Source organism: Takifugu rubripes, chromosome 1 (genome assembly GCF_901000725.2).
Source record: "Takifugu rubripes chromosome 1, fTakRub1.2, whole genome shotgun sequence".
In the NCBI taxonomy this organism is placed as follows: domain Eukaryota; kingdom Metazoa; phylum Chordata; class Actinopteri; order Tetraodontiformes; family Tetraodontidae; genus Takifugu; species Takifugu rubripes.
In genome coordinates, this window is record NC_042285.1 from 11,142,031 (window position 1) to 11,168,646 (window position 26,616).

A 26,616-nucleotide genomic window follows, 5' to 3' on the forward strand; every position below is an offset into this window, starting at 1 on the left:
GCGACATCTAGCGCCAATAAAAACGGACTACATCCAAATTTGTTAACAGGTTTTTACTTTAATTAAATGTGGGCTTTTTTATTATTGTAAAGAGATTTGATACAAATTATTTACATGTTTAGTTGAGAATAAAACACATTGAAGGAGGGATAACAATTTCTATGCATGATATGATTGTATGGGGAGTCACAATGGGGAGTACAAGTTGTCTTGAAAATCTCAGTTGGTTTATTTATGTTTATTGTTATTTTTAATTGTTGAATCCACAGCAGTGACGTTTTCCTTTACCACTGATCATCATTATCATCCGCTCTGCAAGAAAAGCACATATTTAAATATATTTACAACACACATACCAAACATTACAATGATGACAATAATAAAGCACATACACCATACATATACATCATATATACCATTATAAAATCAATCAAAACCAAAAAAATTCTAAAATCAGGAGCTCAAGAGACATCTCAAGACATCTAACTAATCTCTTCTTCTATAAGTGACAATACATGGTTGGAAATATCTTTAAATAAACTTTTTTATTAGCAAAGTACACTATTTAGAATCATTTCACAGATTCTGTTCAAATTCCAACCCAATTTACAGGTTATTTTACTAGATTTTGACTCATCTTGTTTACTCTTGTGCAGCTTTACATTTGTTTTTACAGGTTCAGAGCTATGAAAAGGTTTCTCACCGTGGTTGGGGGTTCTGGTTTGAATCGGGCCCAAACAGCAGCCATTCCACCGCCTGCTCCTCCATGTTGGACCTCTTCCCGTACCTGGAGAAAACCCAAACGGGTGATCTTTCTTTCTCTGACCGCTCCAGAGTGTGTGATCAATTTTAACTCTGGCATCTTTTCCCCCCTCTCATGCTGTCAGTATCAATCACACCTCACAGAATTTTACTTCAATTTACCACTCAACACCAGAGTCTCCTCAGAGAAAACCAGTGTCCAGAAGACTAAAACCTGCTGTTACTTTTAAGAAATTTAAATCCTCCGATAATACATGTTTAGAAGCATGAACCGTCCATCACAACTGCTATTTTCTTCTCTACCACACATTATTTCTAGTTATTGGGTTTATTTAAATAAGAGATACATTAAAAAAACAAACAAACAGGGAAATTAGGATCTTACATCCCAGATAATCAAGTAAAGATGTGTGTGTGAAGCTCTGCGCTCTTTTTATGAACTTAACATTTACTGTTTTTATCTGTAGATTTTAGGTTTAAAGGTTCAAACCTCATCTATGCAGCAGAGTAACAGTCTAAATGTCGAACGTGTTATAAATTGAATTTTTTCTGAATATAAAGGCGTGATAAGTTGCTTCCAAACCCTCCTTTGAGCTGACCTCTGCCTGGTGATGAGGTTGACATAGTGCCTGACAGCGGCCTGGTATTTGGCCCAGTCCTCCGGTGACGCGTTGCTCCCCGGGCTCTCCGGTTTGGGGGGATACGCGTCGGCGAAGTTGTTCCAACATGCCAGCAGACAGATGACGAGAGCTGCGAACACGATCCACGATCTCTGAGTGTTGGCCATCTGAGGAGAAACGCACCCAAACTTCAGGTGGAAAAACAGAGACAACCTTTCTGTTTCAACCAAAAGTGACCAAACCGCTGAGCCAGCGTGGTTCAACAGACATGCAAGAAGGATCTATTAGAAGGTCATTCAAGGTGACAAAAAGATCACCAGACTCACTTTCTGGAAGGTCTCAGCTGCTGCCGTGGCTCCTTTGCTGCTCCTGTGGTGCTCCGTCCTGCTGCTTCTCTGCTTATATACGCTGAGGTGACACCTGATGCGCTCTGGTGGACAGTTAACCACACCTCCTCCATCCCCCGGGACGCATGGAAACTATTCCCATCAGCCTCACGGGAAACGCGGATTTATTTTTAACGGACTTGTTGCACACATGGGTGAAACCGGAGTTCTCGTCAACATCCCCTATTTTTAAATAATATTTGTTCTTTTGTAAAAATACCGGTTCAGTTATTATCCGTTAACTAACACGCACAGTCTGCAGGTTGGACTTTCCTGCACGGTGCGACAAGTGGCTGCGATTCACATCCGAATCAAATACTTAAAAACAAACTTTGAAACGGAGGACGCATTCAGCGGCAGGAGTTTTGATAAAATGTAAATATTCAGTTTCATATTCAACGCCGAAACAATTGATGAGACCGTGTGACCAACCTGGGGTTGGAGTTTATTTCAACTTTTTAATGTAAAAAAAAAAGTGTACTGGAATGTCACACTTTTCTGAATATATATTTTTAAAAAGCACAGGTGAACAAAGAAACCAAGAGTCGGGTGAAACTGCAGAGCATCGCACTGAAGGTTTGTGGCTGTTTTCATCAACACTCAGCAGGAGTGTTTCTCTCAGCAAGACCCTCCACCCTGAAAACAGCTCAGCTGAAGTTTGGAATCACAAAAGAGAAGCCGAAGTGGCGCACTCCTGGTGATAGGCAGCACAGGTGTGCGAGATTCAACAATCACAGAGAGGAGCCGCTTGAAGCTGCTGTCCGTGTCCATGGATGAGCTCTTCAGCAGGAGAATTTGAAGACACACCTCAACAAAAATACACAGTTAGCTCTTTGCTTTTGTTTCAAGAGAACTTTAGCATTTAGAAAAAAGAATTCTGGCTGCATTAAAAATGTAGACATCGGAACGCTTGATGAAATTCAGCAGTGGGGTCAGCTGGGTCAGCTAAAACAGACAGGACAGGCAGCGACAACACAAAGAACCAAAGGGGTTTTTTCTACTGAGAGGTTATTCTTTTGGTGAATGAAGAAAAATTCATTATGAAATGACACACGTCTTATCCAGGAATGATGTGACCTCCGGTGCACTCATCACTTCTGCATGTATTATTCAGATGGTGATAAAAACATTAATATATTAGCTCATAGGCTGCAGCAGATCAATAACAAGATTATCAACCAGTGATCCCATCAAATGATTGATGTCATGGCTGTACCACACACCACTATTTAATGTTACCTTTAAAAAACAACCACGCTACCAGCTAGGACAAACACGCACGCACGCACATGCACACCCACCCCCTCCCACACACACACTTAAATGAAGCAAACATCTCCGATGCCCGCAGAGGCTCCAGTTATCTTCACGGTCTGCTGTTCGCTTCACAGGGCCTCCACTGGTTCTCTATCAGACAGCGTGCAGGTAATGTGGGATAAGTGGAGACGTTCATCCTTTTTTATTACTGGAAAAATTGTGAGTGATGGATTCATAGATGGGAAATGTACTCACTATACTGGGAAGAGCATCAATTTCACTTCAGATGAGCCTGTCACGGGTGGAAACTGGACCCAGTTTCCCACTCACAACAGCATCAAAGTCAAAAGAAACCTTTACTGAACAGAGCTCACCTGAATGAAGGACAGATATATTTACAACAACAGGTGGAAATAAATCCCAGACAAACCAAAGTCCAAGATAAAGTTCCCACGGATCAGTAATCCCCTCTTCAAGAAACCAGGAGGGAAGTAGATTTGTGGAGGGGAATCAGACAGAGTCCACGGTGGACAGAAAACAAAGTGAATTACAGGGACAGAGGCAAGCCAGGCTGGTCATGAACAAGCAGGATCGACGACAAGAGCGCTCCAACAACCTGGCAGAGAGTGTGTGAGAAGCTGCATGAAAGAGGACAACGGGTATTGTCGTGTTTCCTGTGTATTAAAAAACAACAGCAACATTTTATAAAAAATCACTTTATGTACATACAGCGTGCTGTATTAACACCGTATTGTGCAAATGTGGCATCATTAAGCTTGATCCTCTTTTAGGGCCCTGGTGCATAAGATTAACCTCAGTCATCTGTATTGGATCATGGATGCTTCGTCCAAAATGGCCCTGAGCTAACATAACAGCACACTCTCCCCAGGGAGCCTGTATGACGTCTCTTCTGGTGTTGTTTGGAGAATTGTAAAATCAGCGCTGCCCTGAAGCCTTTATCAAAACCACACTTGATTTGTCCATAAATCCCTGCAGACGGCCTCCAAGGAGCTGGTTCACATGGCGGCAAACAGGCACTTTATAGCGTATGTTACAATGCCATAAATGCGGGAAGTGGACTGTGGTATTACACACTGATTGAGCTGAACAATTATTGAACCATAATTCAGTCTGTTGTGTCAGGATAAGTGGTTGGGTTTTTTTTTTAGTTTTCATGAAATGTGACATTTAACAGCATGATCTTCTGCTCAAAGATATCTCTTGATCAACCGCTTTGTTAGCTCTACTGCTGCGATATTCATCCTCTCTGCGTTTAATCTCTGAGGCCATAAAAGGCAATGACAAGAAACAACAATGTGACCAAGAAAAGTCATTAACCGTCCGCAGTGTTTGCAGGTAAATAGAGAAGAGGTAGCAGCCTCCAGATAGGAGAAAGAGTCTTCACAGTCCAGTAGCCGCCAGCTAACGCTCTCCTGAAGACCAGTCTGGACCCCAACAGTGTTCCTAAGATGATGGGACCTGTACAGACACTTCTTTAGAACTTCTAATCTCATCCTGTTCAGCTTTACCAACTTTTCCATTCTGCCTCTAATAAAGTGCATTTCTGCCAGCGAGAGCCGAACAAAAGTGATGTTTACCAGGGAAGAGCAAAAACATTAACAAATAATGACATTAGTCACAAAGCTACTTACTACAGATATTTATTTGCGCTGCACAAATTGAGCTCTAAAAGCTCCTGCCGCCTTTTCCATTTGCACGACACCAGCTGCCCCGTCCACACACAGAAAAGATTACACACATATGAAGGTCCATTCTGCTGGAAGAGCTGCCTCCCAGCGGAACGTCCACCTCCTCTGGGCCATCACAGGCAGAAAGAGGGATTATTTAGTCTTATCTTCAGCCAGAGCCAGTAAAATCAGCAGAGAGCTTTTTACGCAGCCATATCTGTTTGCAGAGAAAAGAAGAGGAAAAAGAGGGGGCTAATGGGCCCCCAGTCATTTGTCAGGGTTGGTGAGCAGCACCACACACCATATTCAACAGATTTTGGTCCTGCGACTTGATAAGAATCCGACTTTCTTCTGTGCTCATTTCCAACAAGCATCTTTTCTCTGGAAGAATCTACATCCAGCAGCAGCAGCAACTGGGACAAAAAAAAGCACAACAGTTTACAACATCACACAGACTGACGTGTTGTTGGGGCGGCTGGTGATGCAGCTTGGCTGATGAGTGCACGCAGTAGATCCAGTGGATCGACTTGGGCTTTCCTCCAAATTGACATCAAACACGAAACACGAACAGGTGCTGAATTCCCTACAGCAGGAGTGAACCATGAGCACGTGCCGCCCTCAAATGTGATGAGATTGCTTTTCGTGGTGGCTTTGAGCCTGATAGTTTTGTTCTAAAACAGAAGTGAGCACTCCTGGAGCCATCTCCATCACACGGGTTCTCTGTACTCTGTGTATGAGGCAGAGGTTAGCGCTCTGCTACAATAATGTCTGAACTGCTCGCCAGGTTATTGTCATCTGTCTGATCACCAACTGTATCATAACTGGGTGTGTCAAGACAGAAATGGAATGTTTGATTTTTACTGATTTAATACCAAAGATCTGTCAGTCTGGTTTCGAACCGTCTTGATGAAGCCTCGCTGACATCATCCAAAGGGAGGTCAAAGGTTAGGTAGATTTCTGGATCTACAACTTTGTCCAGAAATGGATGCACAAATGTTGATTAGCTGTGACTAGATTTTGAGACAACATAAATGTATAAACGGTACGGTCTAGTGAGCATATGTTCAGTAGAGTGAGGCGGCATTTTACAAAGGGGACTTTTTATTCATTAGAATGTGGCATCAGGAGATTAACACATGCTACTGAAGTTTCCATCCAAGAACAATTCAAACAGAAATACACTAAAAACCAAGAGACAAACATAAAAACCAGGCTTAATCAGAAAGTTCACAACACAAACATAAAAAGCTACAGTCTGACCAAGCCCAAAACGCCACATTAACACTTGTGTTTCCAGAGTTTTTTAAGTAGCAGTGCGCTGTTATTGAAGACTAAAAATAAAGAAACCAAACGCCGATTCTAACCTTTAAACGTTAACTACTTCGTTCTTTAACAAAGTCTCAACCATCTTTGGCAAGAAGGCTTCCAAAAAGTGAAAAAAGTCATAGAAAACTCCAGTCTTGTCGCTGGTTGGCTCCAACTTCACCACCGCCCTTGTGCTCTCGGTCCCTCCCAACATTTGTAGTTGAACCGTGAACTCCAGGGGCTCTTTAAGCTCCTTTTCTTTCTCAATGATGTGAGCAGTGACCCGAGACTCCAGGTCCATGCAGCTGCCTTCTGGCTGGGAGTCTGTCCCCTTGCTCAGCTCACGCCTCACCCTCCTCCTGCCAGCCCACACCAAGTGCTTCTGCACGAAGACCCAGTGTGGAAACTCCGGTTTGGCCCTCTTGGAGAGCCGTGGCTTTTTACCTTGAGGCGAGGCCGGCGTGTCGCTGCCAGAAGAGAGCGGTCTCTTGGCCCCAGCCGCGGTCACCTCCAGAGGAGAGACTTCGTCCTGGCTGCCGATGAGCTCGCGGCTATCGTCTGCTGACGTGTTGAGGGAATCTGAAAGACTTTCCTTCTCCTCTGCACCTTCCTCTCCAAAGGCAACGTCTGCAGAGGGGTGGAGATGGCAGCCGAGGACATTTTGGAACACTCCGCACACAGCAGCGCAAATCTTCTGGAACCACAGCAGCCGGAACTCATCCCCCGCCTCGTGCAGCTGGCTGCGCAGCCCCTCGGGGAGCAACGCCGATTTGAAAGGGATGCTGATTGTCAGCTGCTCTGTTTTGGCATGGGCGACTTCACCGTGGGGGGTTAACAAGCGCACCAGCCCCCACGATTTCCCCTTGGTGGATTTACGCTGGTACTGTAAACTGCGGCAGTATTTCTCAGCCTCCTGGCACTCCCTCTGGAAGCTGCGGTGGGAGCGTTCATTTAGGTTACCGGCAACGTTGTGGGAGAGCTCAAAGGGGTCTAAGAGATTTAGAGGGCCCAGTTTAGGACCATGATGCATCCCCGTGTTGGGTGTTTCCTCTCCCATTGCTTCTTCATCCTTATTCTGTTTGAGAAAATCTGTGATTGGGAGCGCTCGTCCCTCCCTGAGAGATATAACGCTACTGGCAAAATCAAACTTTGCATAGAAATTGAAAAAACCAGCAAGCAGGGTGCCTAGAAAAGAGGAGAACACAATAAAAATGTAATATATGTCCAACAAACCACATATTGTCTCTTTTATAAATCAGTTCCACTTACAAAGGTCCTGCCTGTTCTTGCTGGGGGGTACAGCTATAGCCTGGCTGGGGAAAGTGCAGTTCCAACCTTCAATCACACACTCTTCTTCCTCACCTGAAACAGACAAACGACAGAAATCCAAATCAAGTGACTGTTTTCTGCACTTCCATCCAGCTCATAAAAGGTCAAGTCCCTTTATATCCAATCATGACACCATCACCTCCCCTCATTAACTTGTAAAGGGTTCCAAGGGTTTTGAGGATTCTTTAACTTTGCTTTGCTCATTTCTGTTTATCTTTTATGCCATGACACTTACAGGCCATGGCTTTCAGTTGGTCCACAGTGGGGAGGACGGGAGGGTCGCAGTTTTGAAGGAAGAAGATCACGAGCAGCGTCAGGGCATAGTTATTGAGCAGGGGTCCAGTCCCACTGGGGTTACCTGAAAATTACCAGCATAAATGTGGCATTAAACAAAAACATTATTGTCCTATTAATGCAATAGTGTAGTGTAAATTAATGTAGTTATAATATAGAGTGCAACATTTTAACATCTTGCAAGGACATTCAAAGGCAGATCTGCATTTTAGCCTATTTTTGTTTCTGCATTTCAGTATTTATTTTTGTAATTTTTGTCTGTAATATACCTATAGATAGTGTAGGTGTACTATATATAATGTACCTATACTATCTATACTATATCTGTCTATAGGTTGTATAGGTATATAGTATATTCTCAACTTCAGTAAATATAGCTCTACTGGCATCTGCTGGTGAAATAGTGGAATTAAAAACTATACATTTATATAAACATGACTTCAAACTGGATTATACACAGTCATGTGATATTACCAGCCAGCTGCTTCTGTTTGGCCCAACAACGGATGGTGTAGACCAGAGGCCTAAGTCGCTCGTCTATCTCTGAACACAGCTGGAGAAAACGCGTGTTTCTCACTGCTAGTCTGGTGAAAAATACATTTGTAATTATCTCTGTGCACATAAAAAAATATTGATATTTCTTTCCCCAATATTTCCTTCACCTGTTGTTGGTGGTTATGTCCCCCTGCAAGTTAAGCTCACGGTGATGGAACTTGACTACAGGGAGACGGGCAACGCTGACCACGTGGACTTTGTGCACACTGGGGACGCAGCGTTTAAGGATAGCTGCCACAAGATCCAAGACCTCCGCTGGAGTGGCAGTGGATAAATCAATATCAGACAGCATGGAATCTTCAGAGCGGCCATCATCCGACATACCCTCCCCTGTCTAAAGATGCATTAGATGCATTAGAAAACATTAGTTAAAATGCACTTTCTGTTTAACTAATTTGTGTATAGTCACAGTAAGACAGTAGCAATTAAGACCTGGCCTGTGGTGGACTTGGCATGGGCCTGGAATACTTTGGTGTTTTCTAGGTCAAGGAAGAGGTCTAAGTCACAGGAGTGGATTCCAAAGGTGTTAACAGATGATCCAAAGGGGAAAATCTGGCTGTCTGCAAATGATCCAAAGATATATATATATATAGATAAAGTGGTTTAAAAATAAACCCGAAATATCAGACAACAATCATGAGTGAAATCAAAAGGTACCTGGGAAAAACTCCACGAGAACCTCTTGCAGCAGTTGTACCAGCAATCCTCGGGCTTTTTTTTCATTTTCTCCCAGCTGGAATCGCTCTACCATATAACGCATCTGCCCATCTACCTGAGAAACAAAAGAAAATAACAAGACAAGAATCTGTAACTGTATTTTCTATCAAACAAACCACCAAATTTTGGTTTCACATTTTGAAAATGGATTGTTACGTTCAAAAGTTGGCACAGCTGAGGTTTGAGTCTATCAAAAGCTTCTTGGAGATTCTGGAAATCGCTCTTCTTGGGAATCAACTTGAATTCCTTCTTTTCTCTGGGTTTGACGCGCAGTTTCGAGCCTTTGAGCCGATGTTCACCACAGGACAAAGTTGCCTGTATACTGTCCGTCTCACTGAACAGCACAATGGCGTAAAATCCCTAGTTGAAAATTAATATGTCAAGTCAGAAATACAATACTGTCCAGTACATTTTCATATGATTGTTGACCCTCCCAGGTAATGAGCTCTGGCAGCGAATATAATTTGATGTTTATAGTACTGTGAACGGCCGACTGACCTTGTCCTTATCCATAATTACGTCTGATACTGGTCCGAACTGCTGGAAGTACTCAGTAATGTCAGTCTGAGAAATTTCAGGTTTGAGTCCTGCCACATACACGCTGTGCTGCTCCTGGGATTTCCTGCTAGCGCGCACAGTACTCAGCGTCTGATGTTTACGCCCTTTGACATGCTGTTCCAAGCTTGGCACTGCAGGTGTGAGCAGTACATTACTTAGTCATTTAATAAGATCAAACATATCACAATTTGTTTATAACATATCACAATATGTTTAAGATTTCATCATGCATATTTTTTCTTCAGCAGTCGTCTACCTTTAGTAAATCTGAACAGGAGCTTAACATGGCTAAATTAGCTTACCGTTTGGTAGACTGACATTGCACAGAGTGCAACGGAAGCCCGTTGCTGTGGTTTTAATGTCACCGTCCGCTTCCATGACAGAAAGAGGCGCGTCAAACTTGGGATTACTGTAGTGAAATCGAATTCTCAAAACGTCAGAAAAGTTTCGGCAGGATAGCACAGTCCATGCGCCTCTCTCAAATCTCCCTCCAGCGTCGCTTCTGCATTGGTATCCTGTCCGCCTCCCAAATGTGTCCGGGTTGTTCTGCTGTTCACGTCTGGTTCTGCTGACCGTTATATAGTATGTTTTCGCCACCAAACACGTCCACAACATATTGTACTTAGACATTTTTAACCTCCGCTGCGATTATATTTGTTAGCGATGTAACGCCAAAAGTTATGAACGCATTTTAGTGGTATTTATAAGAAATGTTGATAATGGGCCAAGGAACATTTGATTCAATTTTGGCGATGTTGAAGATTCTATTGGAACTTGGACCTTTCAAAGACCAGAGCCAAGGGGCTTCGATCATAAAACCTAGTGTCAACTAACCTTGTATTACTACTGCGTGTGTGTCTGTGATAAATATATAGTACGGTAATCACAATATTCAGGGAAACGACCTGCAATCAAAGTTGCAAAAAATGTTTATAGAAATACGAGCATCTTTTAGACAAACATAATAGAAATATTTAACTTTTAAACTTCTAATACATTCAAGTTAGAAAATAAAAACAAAGACCAATTTGTTCATCATAAAAATTTAATAACCACCTTTTTTAACCAGTTTTTGTAAAATAAACAATGAATAACATACAACTTGCCATTAAAATTCCCTGCTGTAGTAATGAAAAAGAAATTGAGCACATCATTTCAGTCTGAAATAAAAGCAAACAAAGAACTTTGTCTAAAATTCCTATCTAAAAAAACAATTTAATAAAAACTGAAATGCAGATTAAAGATTCGATTTGAATACATATGCATAGAGGCTCATTTCTTTGCCAGTCGTCCACTTCGGGTTTTTGGTTGCGTCTCAGGCTCAACATGCTTCCCCTTGATAGACTCAGCAATCCTGACCCCACGCCGGGCTCTTTTGGTGGCCTGAACTTCAGCTTCATCTGAGAGATCCTTCTCTTCAGTTTTCCTGGGCTCTTTCTGGCTTGCAGCAGAAACTCTGTCACCAACCTTTGACTTCCGACCCTGAACAGGTTTTACTTTCTGAATCCCAAAGATTTCAATTTCACTCTTCCACCGAACAGACCTCGTGGGAATATTTGCATCTTCCACAACAGTTGTTTTTAACTCTTCGCCAGACAACAGGGCAACGTCTGCTGAGGGTTTGGCTGCTCTTCTACCCCTTTTTGGCAGCTCCTTTGAAGAGGGTTGAGACTTGGACCCAAGGTCAGGAGACTCTGTGTTTGTCTCTGCAGGTGCGGGTGTGGCCCCTCGACGGGCTCTCTTGGCCTGAATGGGTTCTGGAACATCATTTTTTACCCTCCTTCTCTTCCCCACAGCTGCTTCTGCCTCCTCCTTGAACTCATCAGCCTTCAGCTCAGGTTTTTCCTCCGGCACCACAGCTGACATTTCTTCCCCCACTTGTTTTGTTCTTCTGCTTTGTTTGGGTTTGTCCGTCACACTGATGGCAACACTCTTTTGGACATCATCTGACTCGGCCGGTGGTTTCTCTTGTGCTGCCTTCTTTGCTCGTCTTGTTGCCTGTTCATCATTTAAGACTGTGCTTGGTTTTACAGGGTCTTGCTCCACATTCCTGGTTCTCCTCTGGTTTTTAACAGGCTCCCTGGATTGAGTGGTCACCTTCCCTTCATCTTCTTTGGTGATTTGTCCCCTCTTGGTTCTGGCTGGAGGTGCTGACTTCTGTTCCATCTCCTCCACAGCTGCAGACTGGACATTATCTGGTTTAGTCCTTTTCCCTCTTGTGTTTCTTCCACAGGTTGGACTGGGTTTGTCAGGCTTATTGCCATCTGTGGGTTGCTCCTTGCTTACATCTTCCTCTGCTTGAAGTGGTTTTGTAAGTGCTTGGTTGGGTTTTCTTCCTCTTGTGGACTTTGTGGCAGCTTCTCTGTGATGGGGGTCAACTGTAAAGTTCTCACCCCTCACTACCTCCATGTTAACCTCACTCAACTGCACACTCTCTTCCTGTACAGATTTGCATTCCTGCAACTTTGCATTTCTCCTTGTCGCCCTGACGCTGGGTCCTTGAGTTATTTTGGCATTCTTCCCTCTCTTACTGATGCCTGAAGCAACAGTGGGACTTTCAGAATGAGCAACTCTTGTCAATTCCACCTTTGCCCTTCCAACCCGTCCACATTTCTTCAGGGTGGCAACTGTTTCAATTTCTGTGATTTTCTGAGTTGCAGGCTTCATTTCAGATAAACCCTGGGCTGTGAGATCCTGAAGAGCAGTTTCCATGTTGTCTGAGGACTTATTTTCATTACTTTGAATAGGCAGAACCTCTGGCTGGGGAGTGAAATCTTCGTTTGATTGATGATCTTAAAAGAACAGAATAATCAATTTAGTCAAAATTTCTCCTTATAAGAAAACAAATTGTTTTATAAAAATCAAACCTTTTCCAGCATGAGAAACACTGTCATTCTCTTCCTTTGCTGGCATCACCTGGCCAGGTTTAGGTTTTCTCCCTCTAGGTTTCTTCACAGCTGCCAGATTTTCATTAGCTTGTTCTCTAAAGTTAACTGAGGTAGTCTGTTTACTTTCAGGCTCTGGAACAATTTCAGCTTCAGCAACAACCTTTGAGATCATTTCACCTGGATGATCAGAGGCTTTTTTTGCATTCTGCCCCCCTTTAAGCTTGCTGGCCACTTTGGAAGACAGAGTGGAACTTTGCTCCACTGAACCCTCAACGGTACTGCTTTCACTGCTTTTAGCCTTTCTGCTTCTTGTGGACCTTTGGGCTATAGGCGGTGCTGTAGCTTCAGGTTTTTTCCCTCTTCTTCCTCGAGCTGGGGCAGAGATGACCGATGATTCTTCAGAATTGACTGTTGCCTTTCGTTTCTCTTCAACTAATATGGCTTTTGCCATTCTTGCCCCTCTGCCTTTGACAGCAGTCACCAGTTTGAGCTTTTCTTTAGATGAATCATTGGTTTTAATAACTTCAGATTCTTCAGCTGCTTGAGTAATTTGCCTGTCGTCTGACAACTCATTCCTATGTGGCACCTGCTCAACATGGCCATTAACAGCAACCTCATGTTCAGCTCCTAAACAGAAAAAAGACAGAAACAAAGTTCAGTTTTATCCAAATATCAGCATTGCTGAATTAACAACTATAAGAAATGCAACATTTACATAAACTGCTTGATAATTCAATAGGACACTGACCTTTTGCACAATCTGTTTCATCTTTAGCCTGTAAGAGTTCAATATTGAAATTATAATGAAATTGTCAATACAGAAAAGCCTAAAACATGCAAGAATACTTAAATATTTGTCTACTCATGATATTGTTTTCATAAACACTAATGAATGTGGTCTCACCTCATTTTTCTCCTGTTCTGTGGGATCAGGCAGTGGCTCCATCAGCTCTTTCAGCCCCTCAAAATCTTCCACTGGTGCATTAGCCTTCAGCTTTGGAGACTTCATAAGTCTCTTGATGCCAAAGTTGTCGGCAACAGGTTCCCCCTTTTCTCTAGGAGTTTTCAGGAGCCTTTTAACACCAACCATATCTTCAACTGGGGAAGCTTTTACCCTGGGTGTCTTCAGCAGTCTCTTGACACCAGAGAGACCCACCAGTGACAAATTGAATGATGGTGGAGTTTTAGTGAGCAGCATTCCAGGCTGGTCAATACAATCGGAACTTGCAGCTTCATGGCTCTGCAGATGTTTATGTTGTGGATCTTCAGCCTGCTGTTGCGGGGTACTAAAAATCCTTTTAACTCCAGAGAGGCATTCCTGTGGTTCCATCTTCTGCATAGGAGTCTTCAGAATCTTCCCTCTGAGGTCCTCAAGGGGTTCATTTTTCTGTCTTGGGGTCTTCATTATTCTCTTTATACCAGTAAGACACTCCTTTTGTTCAATTTTTTGCTTTGGGGTCTTCAGAATCTTCCCTCTGAGGTCCTCAAGGGGTTCAGCTTTCTGTCTTGGGGTCTTAACTCTGTTGACTCCAGTCTGACAGTTTGGCAATATTGGCTTCTGCGTGGGAGTTTTTGCATCTGTAGACTCTTCAGACCCACCAGCAACTTCCATGGCAGGGATTTCACTGACAAAACTTGACTCATGTTCTCCAACAAACAGGCGCTGCACTGCCTCACAGTTGTAGCTTCTATCCATGACAGTGGTTGAAACACTCAGTGGTGAAACCATCATTTCACCTGCAAGTTTATTTGTTTTTAGTACAGATGGTCAATATACTGTAGATGGGCATCTATATTTGAAGTGTGTACTGATTGAGAAGACTTTACCTGGTTCTTCTGGGGTGTTCAACACTGATGGTTCTATAACAGATTTACTGAGATCTGCCACTGGTGTCTTAGTAGCACGAGTCTCAATAGCAATGGGCCTTGGCTTCCTTCCAGTCGCCGGAGTTTTAAACATTTCAGAAATACCTGGAAATTGAATAAGATTTTATTGCAATTACAATCTTTAAACATTTTGTTATAACTGAATATGGATATTTACCTGTCAAGTCTTCATCCATTTTCATGTCCTTTTTAAGTACCCCAACATTGCTAATCCACCTTGGCGCAGCACCAGTTGGACATGGAACCTTTTGTCGGTGAGCTCGTCCCACAACAATGGTCACAGGTGAGTCTGCATGCCCAGTGCTGACTTGGTCTTGAAGTTTACTTGCAGGAGTCTGCCGGAGTGCAAGAAATTAATAAATTCAACAGCCATATGCAGGAAAGCAAAAGAGTACAATTTACAGAAGGCTGAGTGGGTCAAACATAGCAGTTTCTCACTTGCCTGGGGTTTTGACAGAGCCTTTTTCACTGAGGTCTTTTTGAGTTTTGCTTTAACTGGACCACCTACTGGAGCCCTTTTCTGTCCAAATTTCACGATTTCTGCCCACGAGTTCATGGCTAAAAAAAGCAAAGGAAAAACAAAACTGTTTTAAAGTACACGAATAAAAACAAATGAAGATTGCACTGTACTTGAAATGCTGTAACAAACCTTTCATTGATCCTCGTGAAATGCCACTTTTTCTGCACATTACTTTTACAGAACTCCTCACCACACTCTTCCGTGAAGTGCTTTTCATGCTCTTTCTTTTCAGACGCAATTTAGGTGTAATAGTATCTAAACAGACTTCATTAGCAGCACCGCTTTCTGAAGCTGGCGATGGCGTGCTGATTCGTGACACAGAGAAACGCCCTTTTATTGTAGGTGTCTGGAGTCCAGGACTTTCTGCCTTGGTTTTAGAGGGAGTACTTCTTTTGACAGGAGAGGGACTCTTTGATGACCCTCCTCTGGAGGTTTCTGCCTTTGGAGACGGGGACCTGGATTTGGGAGTCTTCTTTCCAGGAGTCTCTGGCTTTGGAGACGGGGACCTGGATTTGGGAGTCTTCTTTCCAGGAGTCTCTGGCTTTGGAGACGGGGACCTGGATTTGGGAGTCTTCTTTCCAGGAGTCTCTGGCTTTGGAGACGGGGACCTGGATTTGGGAGTCTTCTTTCCAGGAGTCTCTGGCTTTGGAGACGGGGACCTGGATTTGGGAGTCTTCTTTCCAGGAGTCTCTGGCTTTGGAGACGGGGACCTGGATTTGGGAGTCTTCTTTCCAGGAGTCTCTGGCTTTGGAGACGGGGACCTGGATTTGGGAGTCTTCTTTCCAGGAGTCTCTGCCTTTGGAGATGGGGACCTGGATTTGGGAGTCTTCTTTCCAGGAGTCTCTGCCTTTGGAGACGGGGACCTGGATTTGGGAGTCTTCTTTCCAGGAGTCTCTGCCTTTGGAGATGGGGACCTGGATTTGGGAGTCTTCTTTCCAGGAGTCTCTGCCTTTGGAGACGGGGACCCGGATATGGGAGCCATAAGAGATTTCTTGGAAGTTGACTTCTTATCCGATGTAGTTTTCATTTTTGCAGGACTTTGATTATCTGGATGCTCCTACAGAACAAAAAAAAAAAATTAATAAAAAAATCTTTTTAAAAATTATGGATAACACCTAAAATGTTTATAAAGTTACCTGTATCATGCCGATGACTGACACTCTTCTTAGGAGTGAATCTTTCGGTTTAGACAGACAAAAGCTTCGTCGTGGAGTAGCCCCTTTGCGTAATGGAGAATTAGGAGGCATACGTTTATCAAATAACTCAGGGCTCAGGTTACTTCCAAAGGAAACTCTCTTCTTTTTCATCTGTGGTGTGGGCAGACCAGCTGGAAGTTCTCCACTTTTACGTTTTTTTGATGCCACTTTCAGTAAAAGAATAACAAAACAAAGTAATCCATGGTTAATTATCTATACCATCATATTTACATTTAAATTAAATGTCACTTACCCGTTTCAAGGTTTTCCGAGTTTCTCGGCGATGCCCTTGTAGGACCTCCTGTCACCCCTTGCTTGGCGGGTGTGGCTTCTTTGCTTCTTCGTGTGGTTGATTTGGAGGTTTGAGAGGCAACTTGTTCAGTAACATCCAATGAGGTTACCCTCTGTGGTGTTACACGGATTCCATTTTGAGCTGAAGGGGCGTCAGACATGCCACTTTGTGCTTCAGGCTTGCTTGTGTCATTTGAAGGAACCTGAGATGACCTGCGCTGCTTCTTAACAGACTTTGGGGTCTCATTATTGATGGTATTGATCTCAACAGCTCCAGGAAAGGCTTTAATGTTATCCTGCTTAGGGGTAGCGCTGTCTTTTGTTAAAGTCAAAAGGTTTCCACTGTTTTTCTTGACTGAAACAGGTTTTGGAGAGCAAACCCTTGATGATGGTGTTTGTAGGAGGCTGATTGAAGATTTTCGAGGAGTCTTAACATCTAGAGATTTTTTGATCATTTGATACAAATCATTGAAAGGAGAGGTTGTCTTTTCTTCCTCCATCTCCATAGTTTTTTCCAGTGACCTCTGGATGTTGTCATGATTTGTACCATCTTTCAGCTGCAGGCCTTAAAATGAGAAGAAACAGAATTGTATAACTATTAAGAACACTTTAACACCAAAGCACAGCCTTGAAATTTATCATCGTCATCATCTCAGTCTTACCTGTGGAAACTGTAGTGATTTCTTTTTCTCCTGCACTCCGCTCCTTCACTTGTTGATGTCGAAGAACCTAGGTACATAACTCTCATTAACATAGTTACAAAATAAAGCATAAATATTTGAGTTGGTCTGAGGTGACCCTATCATCTTATATTACTTTGACACTTTCAGCTTTGCCTCCAATGGATGACCTCTTCTTTGGGGTGGGTGCTGGAGGGTACTCAAACCTGCCATGACATTTAGCATATATATGCAGAAATTTGTTTCTCCAAATAACACTATTTAAACAAATGATGGTCACCTACAATAACAGAAAGCATTACTCACCTGAAAGAACGATCAATAACAGTTATCACATCTCCATGCTTCAAACGCTCAGACTGCTGCAGAACCTCCCCATTGACAAGAGTTGGATTCACCGAGCTTAAATTTGTCAAAATGACCTTGAAATAAACACGAAATACACATAACAGTTTGCCTTAAAAGGGAAAATACTGCACAAGCAAGGCTTATATCTTAAATACTAATACAATGTGATGATCAATATATTGGGGCAGAAGTGTTCCACTCATTTTCTCACAGACATCAATTGAAAGGCAGAATAACCTGAGGAAAGGGGCCAGCACACAACCTTACCTCTTTGTTTTCATTCAAGTCAATTCTACAATGTTCCTTGGAGACTTGAGGAAGCTGGATACGGATATCACAGTCTGGCTTCCTGAGAAGACCACATGAATATGGTTTTATTTTTTTATTGTAACTTGAGGTATAAATACACAAAAACAATCCACTGAAAATGTAACTAGCCTGCACGTGCTGCAACATGTTACTGACGTCAGCAACAGACTGCGTCAAAAAAAACTTAATTATTTTTTTAAAAAAAAGTAAATAACTCAATAAAATCTCTCATTAAGCTTGCATCCTTATCCACCATTTTCTGGAACAAAACAAAACTCATGTATCCAAACGAGATGACAAATGAACATAATATTCAATTAAATGTACCTTCCAAATAAGCACGTTGCAGTAAGAGGAAACTCGGTTCCATCACCTCCACTCCTCTTAATGACGACTATTTTCCCATGCAATGGCATTTTTGCAACATTCAATTCAAAAACTGGAAAACAAAAACTCAAGTTGAAATTTGACAACGAATTTTTCCAGTGTTTCACCCCATCATTGCGTTAAAGAGAAATCTGAAAAGAGTTCGACGCAACACGTGCAGCAGCGACTTAATCCTAACTTTATGCTGATTAAACAATGTAGGCAAATAGAGAGAAAAGCGTGGTTTAATTAAGAACACACCAGTAGAGAGTTAAAGTGAACCGCTAACTTAGCTTCATTTTGAAGCACGTAATAGTCTGACACGTAAAATTAAAAAAAAAAAAACGTTAGAAGTTTTACAACCTTACCTGTAAATATTTTCAGGACACAACTTTTCTATGAAGGTCGACCTGAATAAAATGAGGTTTTTTTCTAATTAAAACCCATGTTGGACTAAAATAAAGATGATACCATACCTCAACAACGTGAAAATACACTGCTAACGTAAGCTATCGCGAACAGCCGTCATCTCACGTCTTCTACTTTGCTGAATTGCAATGTGATATCACTCCGCCACGCTTTAAACTCATTATCCTCGGAATACGCCTTGGCTCTGAGTCGTTGTGAAATATAAAGTGTCTTTTTTCTAAAACCGACGAATTCAAGATGTTTTCGGTCGCCCTTTTAGCTCTATCTCACGTTTGCATGGATCGGACTATTTTGTTTACGAATGTGGCGGAATATTTTAACCTCGCCACAGTGTCACCCCAGTTTGAAAATATTTGAAATCCCGCGCGAAGGCTTGTGATTGGTTAGAACGCAATTAAGGGGAGGGGCAAAGGTAAAGCTCTCCTTCCCGACGTCGTCCGAAGATGTCGCGGAAGAATCGACCGCCTTTTGAGATCATATAGTGATAAAATACATAGTTTAATATTTGCATACTTGTTTGCGAACATAAAACGACGGTCAACTTATTTGTTTCAATCATGTCTATGTTTGTAAACAGTTTTATAATAGGAATAGGTGTCAGTAATAAATCATTTTATGATTATTGGTGTAAAACCTTATTAAATTCCCCAAGTCAGTGTTTTACTGGTGGGCTTCCTTTTTGTGAATGAGTATAAAATCCAATAATTTGTATAGCTGACTTGTCACTTTTAGTTTAATTGGACTTCTTTGTGGGGTCCTGAAAATCTAACTGACTGGTGGGAATCCCTGACATTTATATGCAGTGTGCTAGGACACCTTAAACAATTTATTAGTCCTCATTTGGATAATGAATGGGATGTTGATCTTCCTCATTATGTGCTGTATGATGTGAATGACTATGAAACTTTCTTGAAGGAATCTTTTTCTCCTCTCAAAACACAGTCACAGAGAAAATTAATAGTTTCACCGGGAAAAAAGCCATCTTTGTTCTTTGAACAGAGGGGGAGGCGTATGGCACCAGTTATCAGCTACCTACAATGCCATCTTTTGATGATCCTCCAAAGCCTTTGATGAAAAATGAAACTTTTTGTAAACAGAGATGTCCATTGGTACTATTTCAATCTGAAGAGGATAAAATCCAGATTTTCTTTTTCTTTTCAGGTAAGGTCAAGGAACCCACTTAAACTTAAGGATGTTGGTGATTAACTTAACTCAGAACAAAATCAATCAAATGTAACAAAAATCTCTTTATGATTAGTTATGTTAAAATGTTTTAGGTAATAATCTTGATTATGAAGTATTTGGACTTTATTAAGAACATCTCTGGACCGGAGAATAAAAATATCAGATACGGGTAAATCACACAAACACATTTAATTATTAAATGTTGGTTTTATTTTTGATTTTTTTTTGTTTTGTTTTCTTTTTTTCCCAAAGCCGCTTGATAATCTTGACAAAAAGATTGCAACACGTTTCATACTTTTCAAACTGACGGCGTGTCTGCTGCTATATCAGATTAGCTGTGGAGGGAAAAGTTGTGCGTTGTTCTTGACAGGTGAAGTCCTAAATGATGAAAGCAGCTTTGATGTTACAAATTAAAGGGAAAGAACAATTGAAAGAGACTCCGCACTGGCTTCCTATGTTGTAACACTGCGGGATCAGAGGTGGCGTCTCTTTGTACAGGTTCTGGTCTGTCAGGTCGAGCAAAAAATGAGTGACTGGTGAAAATTCAGGGGCTCAGTAGCAGAAGTTTGTGTCTGAGTGTGCATCAATGAAAGGAGGGTTAGGAGGTGCAGCACAGAACATATACAAACAACAGGCCAAGCAAACAAAATTATTCCTTCCTGAGACATTGGTGTGTGTACAGTAATCTTGGTCGAGATGATGTGTGTGAAGGCGTTTTGTGAAGCGGATCGTATACTGTAAAGTTGTTCTGCATTTGGCAAAAAGTCACCTTTGTTGCAACCACAAGCTCCCTGGGGGAAGACTTGCAGTAGGACATTCCCTCGCCTGACCTCTGATGGAGCAGTCTCCTCTGTTCTTACCCATAACCGATTATTTGATCCATTCAGAGACCAATTGGAATCACTTGTGTTTTAATACAGTGTGTATGTACACCATTCTTCACATTTAAACTCTCTGAAGCTGAGCCGCTGTAGTGCACTCAATCCTGACAAGGCTACACGTGGCATCAAGCTCGCTGTTTTCAGGAAATATCAACTCGATCTGCTACATTGCCAGAAAAGCTATGACCCGACTGGAGTGCTACTCTTGTTGTTATCTACGTAATGTAAAAAACAAAATAAAAAAATTTAAAGTGTAGGGAGGTTGAAATCGTTCGTGAAAGCCACATTCTGAACAGCCAGTGATTGGTTAAAGGTCTGTCCAGTATTTAGTAGGACACAAAACATGATCTTCCTTCAGTAAAATGTGCTCAAAATGTCTTTTTCTTGCATCACAAACCTATAAACAAAACATGTAAAATGTCTTCTTAAAAAAAAAAGGTGAAGCCTAAAACTCTTCATAGTTTTAAAGAAATGAATACAGCTTATATACACAAACTCAAAAGGCTACTTAAAATACACCTTAATAATGAATCTTCATTAATTTGATTTGTTGAAAGGACCTGTGACCATATCTTACAACCAAGTTCATACAATCATATTTTTTCCCCATTCTCCTGGAAGAAAAAAAAAAATCAAACACAATTCCAACTTGGAAGATTAGCCGCTATTCACTGCGGCTTGTTTTCTGTGCACATTTTGTGTGTGTCTGCATGTGTAGACGGGAGAGATATTTTAACACCTTTTGTTAGATTAGAATAATGTACAAATGTGATAAAACTGAAATGTCTCTCTCTCTCTAGTCTTGATGGGTATGAAACGATTCAAACAGTGAGGAAGTACAACAAGTTCTAATCTCAGAAGTCATGTCCTCATTTCAACCTGCCATTCTGTGTCGGACATGTCAATCACAATAGTTCTTAACTTTTTCTATATATATTTATATATCCTTTGTACGAAATCTGTTTGTTTTTTAAGCTGGATAAAAAGAGTCTTTGAGGATGTGAGTCTTTCCACAAATCCCATCCTTGCAGGCTGCCTCAGAGTTCAACAGAAAAGTGTCTGGTGTTTGTAATCTCCTTGTTTCTATTTGTCCCACAGTGTCTCTTCCTGCTCTCGCAGGTCTCCAAAACATCCAGGTTCCTTTCCACGAGTCCTTTAGAGAAAGGTGAAGGAGGGGAGGAAGAAGGAGTCATCAGCAGTGTTTACAGTGTGGTCTCTCAGAGGCCTGGCTTGGCTTTACCCCCAGCACACGAGGAGGGAGCTCCAGAGTGAGAGAAAGCAGATCAGAAGGTGAGGTTTTGTGTCGTAGCAGAGGAGGAGGTTGGCCTGGTCGGTCTCATATTTTTGTTGAGCCCCTCCTCCTTTGCCCCTCCTCATCAGGCCGCAGACGGCGGAGACAGAGAGCACCATGAGAATTTAAAAAGGTGGACAGTCACTACGGTGATTGTGTGGGTGGACTGCTTTGGGCCGAGCTGGGGGACAGACTGGGGCTGCAGCTGCCTGGGGGTGCACCACTGGGCCGGCTGCCTGTAGCACCGCTCTCCAGACCTTCAGAGTTCTCCAACATCTCCTGGATGAGAGGAGGCATGGAGCCTGGGATCTCCATCTTCAGAGTGATGACTCGCTCAGCTCCTGCAGGAAAACATGGAATAATGAACTTTTAATGGAACCATAAACAAATATTGGCATGTATGTCGATCCTTTGCTTACAGTGAAAATGTGTAAAAACCCGGTTGTGTTGTGTGTATCACAAACCTTTAGCGCTGATGCTTCTTAGATCAGTGATCTTCATCAGCATCTTGGGGAACATGTGGGGTTTGTGAGGCCTCCTCCTTCTTACATAGATCTTCAGTGCCTCCAGCAGAGGCTCCTGTAGGATGTCTACCTTCTCTGCCTGTTCCAAGTCCTGACGATCTGTTGGTGAAACAAAATGGAATAAAATCAAGGGGAAGCAACATTAAAATTCCTTATTAAAAGAGGTTATGAAGATATTCGTCATACCTCCACACAGCAAACAGATGGCGCTGAGTAGTCCGGTCTCTGCATCGTCCATCTCCAGGGGAAGGAGCTGGTTCGCAAATGCAAAAACCAGGTCGGTAAGAGGACCAAAACCTGCGTTGTGCATCTGAGTTCGGTTTAGCGTTAGACCATCTGAGAAAGTCATGGTGTCTTGTTCTGGCGTGTAGCGCGTACAGATCCGGAGTATCTGGGTAGAGCAGAGACAGAAAAAATGGTTGCATTGGTAGGGAACCATCTTTTCATTTTTCAAAGAATTTGTTCAGAGAAATTTTGTAAAGTTAAAAACTGAGTGTTGAGTTTTTACCAGGATGTCCAGACAGGCTGCTTTGAGTAGAGTAATCTGATCTGCGATGGTAAGCGTCACAAAGCCAGGCAGCTGCTTCGCAAACTCCACTGTCTTTATGATACACTTTGTAGAGAGTTCACTGAACTTGTCCCAAAGGTCTACATCCAAAGCTACACGTCGTTCTGAGCTGTTTGTCTGTGAATGGGACAATTTTGAGGCTTTTTATTGATGGATGTACAGGGTTTAGTAAAGTCCAGATAAACCAAATGCTAAGTGACTAAACTGAAGTTCCATAATTAAGTGAGACAAACGTGGTGCTACTGACCGTAGTGTATTTGCCCAGCTGGCAGAGAGAGGGGAAAGTTTCCTGATGGGCTTTGCGAACCCTGTTGATCATCTGCTCAGTATCAGGACTCAGCACATAGTTCTCTATGCACTCTGGCTTTTTCTCGTCCTTTTTCTTCTTGTTTCGGTCATTCCTCACAGCTAGAAGAGTCAAATATAGGACCAAAGAAAAGCTCAGCTTTATTCATTTTCTTATTCCATACTGTATCTCAAATATATTGTTTACACATTTAAAAAATGAGAGCATTGGGCCATTGTTTAAAAATGAGTAGAAGGAACCAACAATATCTTAAATATCTCATTAGAATTGTAGAGACCGCACTGAAATAAAATCAGATATAAAATCAACTGGTGCAGAGTGAAGTGAGAGCAAGTTCAGAGGAACGTCATCAGTGTGAAGGGAAGCTCCGTGTACAACTATCACTTCTTTTATCTGAAGACTACAGATAAATGTTGTGGGACAGCTCCATTGAAGAAGTGCCATGGTAATGCAGGGAGGAGAAAGAAAAAACCTTGAAATAATCCAACATGGTTCCCTCTGGGCAATCTGACAGAGAATAGTGCGCTCACCCCAAATGATAAAACACACCAGGCGGGGTGTTTAGCATTGGAATCCCATTACAGCCTCAATCCATTTCCTCTAACCCATCCAGACTGGGTTGCAGTTTAACTACGACTGGCCCGTGTGTGTGTGTGTGTGTGTGTGTGTGTGTGTGTGTGTGCGTGTGTGTGTGTGTGTGTGTGTTCAGGGTGGGGGTGGGAGGAGTAATATTGAGTGCCAGTTGATAAATAGTGGTGGTGGAAGGAGCTATCCATAAGACTGACAAATTGCCAGAGCTTTCATTAGGGCTCCCAGCTAATCTAATAACATAATATGACAAATATCCCACCTCTAATGGTTTTAAAAGGGCTCGGCTGCTGAGCTCATATTAAGGGGGGGAAAAAACCCTCCCAGCTTATGCTCCTGGGTTATACAACACATGCTCCCCTTTCCTTCTTTCTTTCATTTCAACCTGACCAATGCACGCTATCCCCCCTCCTCCCAGAATTACCTTTCTTATGCTCTAAGTCATTCCCCTTTTCCTAAACTCATCTCAATCAGCTCCCACATCTCCCCTCAAGGTACAGAAGGATCCCCAAGCAGCTGATCTAAGATCACATTTTCCTTCTCTTAATCCAAAACTTAGCCATTAAGGGCGAGGGCGCTCTGGCTGTTGGGAGATCAGCGTCTATGACAGAGGGGCATGGCTCGAGGCCAGGGAGGGATGCATCACTCTGTGATGCTGCTCATCCATCAGCCCACAGACGGGCCTCGTTCCCCGTGAGAGCCCCCAGAGAAAGGGGGAGCCAATGGAAGTCTGATGGTGAACTGTTATTGCTAAGCCTGGCTCACCAAAGCAGATATATGAAGACGACCCTACTTTGCAGACAGAGGTGCTGGGAATCAGTCCACATAAATCAAAGCTAACGTGATATTCTATAGGATAACTTAAGGCAATAAAATAAACAATATAAATGTCTGCATCTCTTTGTCCATGGTGGGTGTGGAGTGTTTCGTGATACACTCATACCAGAAAATTATAAAGGAAAAATAATGAAAAGCAAAATAGTAAAAAAAAATAAAAATAAATGTCAACTGTAGCCTGGTAGTACAGAAACAGCTTAGATAAAACTGCAGTAAACTGCTGGAGATATTTGGGATGTTTTTGTTTGGAAAAGATGACTGGAAATCTGTCCTATCAGCCATTAGAGGATGGCTGCATCCTAGTCGACGTCCAATTAATTCACAAATAAAAGTGGGCCATCCCTGGTGCCCGAACATTACGGGCGCTGACAAATTGGCAGCACAATCATAAGCCGCACAACACAATTTAATGAAGTCATTAAAGAACTATTAGGCATGACTGGTGATCTGTCATGGTGAATTGCCACATGCAATAATGTGTGGGGGAGGACTGAAGCACGGGAGTGAAAATGAAAGAAATGCCGCCTTGGATTTTTATTATGTTTGTGTGCATTTGGATACCAACGAGAAGCTAATATTTGTGTGTGCACTAACTTCCAAGGCGTGGATCGTTCCACATATATGAGAGGAGGATGAAAATGAACGCTTGAGTTCTGGTTTTGTGCTCATTACATAAAAAAGATTTACAAGAGTTGTGTAGAGAGCACTGAAACACACACATGACTGTCATTCAACCATTTGTTCACACAGGGTTCAGCTGTAGTGTGCACATCATGGATGATTTCTGTGTGTGTGTGTGTGTGTGTGTGTGTGTATAAGACAGACAGAGGTGGGCAGACAGGGATAATTCGTGTGAGGAAAATTAAAGCAGTGGCAGCTCGTCCATCATACAGATTAAATTCAATGGAAAGATAAAAATGTCAATGTTCTCCCTGCTCCTGCTGCTCGCAGCACAGAGCCAACGTCAACAGTGATGAAACTTTCTCTCCCTTTCTCTCTGTCCCCCGGCCTCACGCATCCCTTCTCCCCATTATAGTCTCCCGGTGTGAGATTTCTTCTGCCACGCTGCCTTTCTGGCAGATGCTCTGCTTCTATGCTCTCCTCATTTGACTTCTGTTTTTCTTTCCCTAAAAAACCTGGGACACTGTGGAAATGACAACTAAGGGAATAATACTGAACAGGGGAGGGGGTGATGAGGAGAGAACTGCTAAAATAGCTAGACTGGACCTATACTGCCTCCAATGGCACATGCACGCATGCACACACACACACACACACACACAGATACATTTCTTGACCTTTTTAGACAAAAGTCATGAAATGTGGGTTGTGGCAATGACATTTCTTTACTGTCCAAAAATATAGGAGGCATCAGAAAATTAAGCTTAACTTTCAGCCTGACTGTGAGAACATAAGATGTATTAGTATGTCCCCAAGTACACAAAGGTTGACATAAAAGAAACATTTAGAGGCCTTCCTCTTGTACTTCTCCACCTGCCCCCCCCCGCCCCAACTACTCGCTTGGCATTGCCACCTGGCAACAGGCCTGGCAGTGTCATCTGGAGCTGTCTGCTGGCAGACACAAGGTCATGGAGACGCCCCTGGTGACAGCGGGGGGTCCACCTTCTGTGTACGTCCGACAGGCACGGTATGGTGTTTCAATTGAGCTGTCTGAGTGTATTTCTTTTATTCATACCAGTTTGTGTTTGTCACCTTGCGTTAATCAGAGCATGTGGTTGAAATTATGCATGAGTGTTCATTTGTGTGTGTGAGAAAAGGACAGAGAGGTGGTGAGAGTCCCTGCTGGCCCCAGATGGTCAGCCTCCCTTCTGCCAACAAAAAACTATTTTACTGGCCAAAGTCATTACTAAGCAAGGCACGTAGAATCCACGCAATGAATAAAAGGATCAAGAAAAAGAAAACAGCTGTCCAAACGTGGAGGAAATCAAACATCCTCCATTTACAAAAGCGATTTCAGTTGAAATGCAGTTCAACACAATTACCACTAGATGGACCCTCAAGCCTAAGTAATATTGGGTCGTGTGTGCAA

The 26,616-nt window shown here is 42.5% G+C and overlaps 4 protein-coding genes across 10 annotated transcripts in view; all 4 read right to left on the minus strand.

Annotated features, from left to right (window-relative positions):
* Nucleotides 1-38: 38 nt before the first annotated feature.
* LOC101076332 (peptide Y-like) lies at nt 39-1,814 on the minus strand. Its single transcript, XM_003961470.3, has 4 exons — nt 1,709-1,814; nt 1,362-1,549; nt 704-787; nt 39-312 (listed from the first exon to the last, which is right to left on the minus strand). Exons 2-4 carry the CDS (start codon nt 1,547-1,549, stop codon nt 285-287), a joined length of 300 nt encoding a protein of 99 aa, XP_003961519.2. The 5' UTR covers nt 1,709-1,814; the 3' UTR covers nt 39-284.
* A 3,982-nt stretch (nt 1,815-5,796) lies between these two features.
* On the minus strand, nt 5,797-10,015 carry tut1 (terminal uridylyl transferase 1, U6 snRNA-specific). The gene is made up of 10 exons (XM_003961469.3): nt 9,774-10,015; nt 9,412-9,602; nt 9,070-9,273; nt 8,854-8,968; nt 8,629-8,756; nt 8,304-8,530; nt 8,116-8,225; nt 7,583-7,705; nt 7,288-7,380; nt 5,797-7,203 (listed from the first exon to the last, which is right to left on the minus strand). Exons 1-10 carry the CDS (start codon nt 9,847-9,849, stop codon nt 6,080-6,082), a joined length of 2,391 nt encoding a protein of 796 aa, XP_003961518.2. The 5' UTR covers nt 9,850-10,015; the 3' UTR covers nt 5,797-6,079.
* Nucleotides 10,016-10,498: 483 nt separating this feature from the next.
* mki67 (marker of proliferation Ki-67) lies at nt 10,499-18,673 on the minus strand. Of its 6 annotated transcripts, none has more exons than XM_029842174.1 (17): nt 18,325-18,673; nt 17,918-18,029; nt 17,549-17,630; nt 17,240-17,355; nt 17,070-17,139; nt 16,916-16,982; nt 16,216-16,818; nt 15,903-16,129; nt 15,732-15,823; nt 14,896-15,629; nt 14,689-14,804; nt 14,404-14,581; nt 14,187-14,330; nt 13,264-14,096; nt 13,108-13,135; nt 12,339-12,986; nt 10,499-12,263 (listed from the first exon to the last, which is right to left on the minus strand). In XM_029842174.1, the coding sequence occupies exons 2-17, from the start codon at nt 18,004-18,006 to the stop codon at nt 10,744-10,746; spliced, it is 5,547 nt and encodes a 1,848-aa protein (XP_029698034.1). In that variant the 5' UTR covers nt 18,007-18,029; nt 18,325-18,673; the 3' UTR covers nt 10,499-10,743. The 6 variants fall into 6 exon arrangements, with proteins under 6 accessions (XP_029698034.1, XP_029698041.1, XP_029698028.1 ...); XM_029842181.1 differs by having other exon boundaries at nt 14,896-15,221; nt 15,324-15,823; XM_029842168.1 differs by having other exon boundaries at nt 14,896-15,221; nt 15,273-15,823.
* A 1,084-nt stretch (nt 18,674-19,757) lies between these two features.
* The window catches only part of raraa (retinoic acid receptor, alpha a), a 96,221-nt gene continuing 89,362 nt past the window's right edge, over nt 19,758-26,616 (minus strand). The window contains exons 5-9 of one of the 2 annotated variants that reach the window (XM_029826335.1): nt 23,082-23,242; nt 22,775-22,951; nt 22,453-22,657; nt 22,207-22,365; nt 19,758-22,083 (exon numbers count right to left, since the gene is read on the minus strand). In XM_029826335.1, the coding sequence (XP_029682195.1) occupies nt 21,887-22,083; nt 22,207-22,365; nt 22,453-22,657; nt 22,775-22,951; nt 23,082-23,242 (899 nt within the window). In that variant the 3' untranslated portion in view covers nt 19,758-21,886. 2 annotated transcript variants of the gene reach the window in all.

Coding starts and splice junctions, on each gene's coding strand:
- mki67 (XM_011604073.2), bottom strand. CDS start 18,006: ATGCCATTGCATGGGAAAATAGTCGTCATTAAGAGGAGTGGAGGTGAT. Junction 17,631..17,917: donor GCAACGTGCTTATTTGGAAG/GTACATTTAATT, acceptor TGGTCTTCTCAG/GAAGCCAGACTGTGATATCC. Junction 12,987..13,107: donor TGAAACAGATTGTGCAAAAG/GTCAGTGTCCTA, acceptor TTTTCTGTTTAG/GAGCTGAACATGAGGTTGCT.
- tut1 (XM_003961469.3), bottom strand. CDS start 9,849: ATGGAAGCGGACGGTGACATTAAAACCACAGCAACGGGCTTCCGTTGC. Junction 9,603..9,773: donor CAATGTCAGTCTACCAAACG/GTAAGCTAATTT, acceptor TCACACCTGCAG/TGCCAAGCTTGGAACAGCAT. Junction 7,204..7,287: donor CAAGAACAGGCAGGACCTTT/GTAAGTGGAACT, acceptor CCTCTTTTCTAG/GCACCCTGCTTGCTGGTTTT.
- LOC101076332 (XM_003961470.3), bottom strand. CDS start 1,549: ATGGCCAACACTCAGAGATCGTGGATCGTGTTCGCAGCTCTCGTCATC. Junction 788..1,361: donor AACCTCATCACCAGGCAGAG/GTCAGCTCAAAG, acceptor GGTTTTCTCCAG/GTACGGGAAGAGGTCCAACA. Junction 313..703: donor AACCAGAACCCCCAACCACG/GTGAGAAACCTT, acceptor CTTTTCTTGCAG/AGCGGATGATAATGATGATC.